At 44.2% G+C, this 2,505-nt stretch overlaps 1 protein-coding gene across 1 annotated transcript; it reads left to right on the plus strand.

The window, feature by feature from the left end:
• On the plus strand, positions 884–1,528 carry LOC107611571. Its single transcript, XM_016313480.1, has one exon. The coding sequence runs from the start codon at positions 884–886 to the stop codon at positions 1,526–1,528; it is 645 nt and encodes a 214-aa protein (XP_016168966.1).

Genomic DNA, 2,505 nt, shown 5'->3' on the forward strand with positions numbered 1-2,505 from the left:
TACTAGATACTTCCACAACATTGCCTCGGCTAGGAGACGGAATAACCAGATTGATGCTCTGATGATTAATGGACGGTGAGTGTGGAATCAAACACGCATAAAGGTCACAATTAGAGGGTTCTACAAGAACCTGTATCGGCAGGAGTTTGTTCCGAGGATTGGCTTTCGGGATGGGCTGGTAAGACAGATTGATGGTGAGGTGGCCATAGCATTGGAGGTGATGTGGAGGAAATTAGGAAGGTAGTTTAGGACTGTGAATCCTCTAAAGCCCCGGGTAGTGATGGGTACAATTTGAACTTTATCAAATGATGCTGGAAGGATATTGGCCAGGAGTTCACTGCAGCGGTGATGGATTTCTTCCAAAGTGCTAAGTTACCAAACGATGCAAATGTTACGTGGGTAACGCTAGCTCTGAAGTTTGTGGGTGCTAAAGAGATCAAGGACTTCAGACCTATTAGCATGGTGGGATGTGTGTATAAGGTGATCTCCAAGGTCTTAGTACGGCGAATGAGAACAGTTATGCCGGATTTGGTAGGAGAGACACAGAGTGCTTTTGTTAAGGGTAGGAAGATACATGATGACGCCCTCATTGCCTGTGAGACGGTCCAATGGCTCAAGACGAGAAGAAAGCAAGCGGCAATTATAAAACTAGACTTTCAGAAAGCCTACGATAGAGTGAGATGGAGTTTTGTGGATCTTGTGCTTCAGAAGATGGGGTTCGGGCAAAGGTGGAGGAATTGTAAAAGAGTGTGTCAGTACGGCCTCTATGTCTGTCCTGGTGAATGGTTCACCTTCCAAGGCGTTTAAAATGGAGAGGAGTTTAAGACAAGGGAATCCCCTCTATCCTCTATTGTTTGTGCTCGTGGTTGATGTCTTGCATAGAATGCTGGGGGAAGCTGTAAGGAATGGGCGCATTGCTCCGTTGCTGGTTGGGAGAGATCATATTGAATTGTCTCATCTACAATTCGCAGATGATACTATCTTGTTTTGCCCTCCGGAGACAGAAACAATTGCGAACTATAAGAGGCTGCTGCGCTGTTTTGAGTTGATGTCTGGGTTGAGCATCAATTTTGATAAGTCGAATTTAATTCCAGTCAATTGTGAGCAGGAGTGGGTGGAGCATGTGTGTGGTATGCTGGGGTGTAAACAAGCGGCGCTACCTATTAGATACCTCGGTATCCCTTTAGGAGCAAATCCTCGATTGGTAAAGACTTGGAAGCCGATTATAGACAAGGTGAAAGAGAAGCTCAGCTTGTGGAAAGCAAAGGTTTTAAACAAAGCAGGTAAACTAGTTCTTATTAAGTCGGTCTTGAATAGCTTGCCGGTTTACTACCTCAGTCTATACAAGATGCCAAAGGCGGTTGCTAACAAGCTCATTGCACTTCAAAGAAGTTTTTTGTGGAGTAAGGAGGATGGTAATTATGATATGCCACTAGTGAAGTGGGAAGTGGTCCAAGCCCCAAAAAAGGCTGGAGGATTGGGGGTAGGAGATGCAGTAATCAGGAACACAGTGCTCTTGTTCAAATGATGGTGGCGTTTCTCAAAGGAGGATTGCCTGTTGTGGAAGCAGGTTGTGTGTTCCTGTAATAATCTGAACCCTAATGTTATGTTATCTAGTCAGACTCTTCCAGTGAAGGGGGCCCATGAAAAGACATCTGTCAGTTAAATATAGTAGAACAACAGGTGAAAGAAAAACTTATTACTGGTCTGGCGATGGAAGTAGGGAATGGAAGACGAACGCGGTTTTGGGAAGATAATTGGGTGCAAGGTGGTCCTCTTAAAGCAAGTTTTCCAAGGCTCTTCTCCATTTCAAACCAACAAGGATCAGTGATAGGAGACTGTGGGTTCTGGGATGGGGTAGAGTGGATTTGGAACTTCCATTGGAGGAGAGCGTTGTTCCAATGGGAGCTGGAGTTAGTTCATCAGCTTCATGAGAGATTACGGCCAGTCAATCTTTCAACTGGCAGAGAGGATAATATTGTGTGGAAATTTGATAATACAGGTGTTTTTTCTACTAACTCGTTCCTGTAGGTGTTACAATCGGAGACTCTCTCGGAGGAGATTACGAGCTACAGTTTCACTAGATCAATTTGGGGAGGGTTGGTACCTTCGCGAATTGAGCTTTTTGGCTGGTTTGTTTTGATTGGCAGGGTAAATACTAAAGAGAGGTTGATCAGACTAGGCGTGCTTCATCAAAATAAGAGTTTATGTGTCTTGTGTAAAAAGGAAACGGAATCTGTGCATCATTTGTTTCTTGTATGTGAGTTTACGTGGTAGGTATGGGGCGCTTGGCTCAGACGCTTTGATAGACCGTGGGCGGTCCCTGGAACCATGAAAGGACTATTTGAGAGTTGGCTTGATATACATCACAGAAAGAAAGAGGAGCGGTTTTTATTAGTTAATTTCTTTGCAGTGATTTGGAATATCTGGATGGAGAGAAACGATAGAATATTCAATAACAGAGAAGCAGGTGTAGAGCACTTACAAGAAAGGACGTTTTTGAGC

This window comes from Arachis ipaensis, chromosome B08 (genome assembly GCF_000816755.2).
Source record: "Arachis ipaensis cultivar K30076 chromosome B08, Araip1.1, whole genome shotgun sequence".
NCBI classification, from domain to species: domain Eukaryota; kingdom Viridiplantae; phylum Streptophyta; class Magnoliopsida; order Fabales; family Fabaceae; genus Arachis; species Arachis ipaensis.

Coding starts and splice junctions, on each gene's coding strand:
- LOC107611571 (XM_016313480.1), top strand. CDS start 884: ATGCTGGGGGAAGCTGTAAGGAATGGGCGCATTGCTCCGTTGCTGGTT.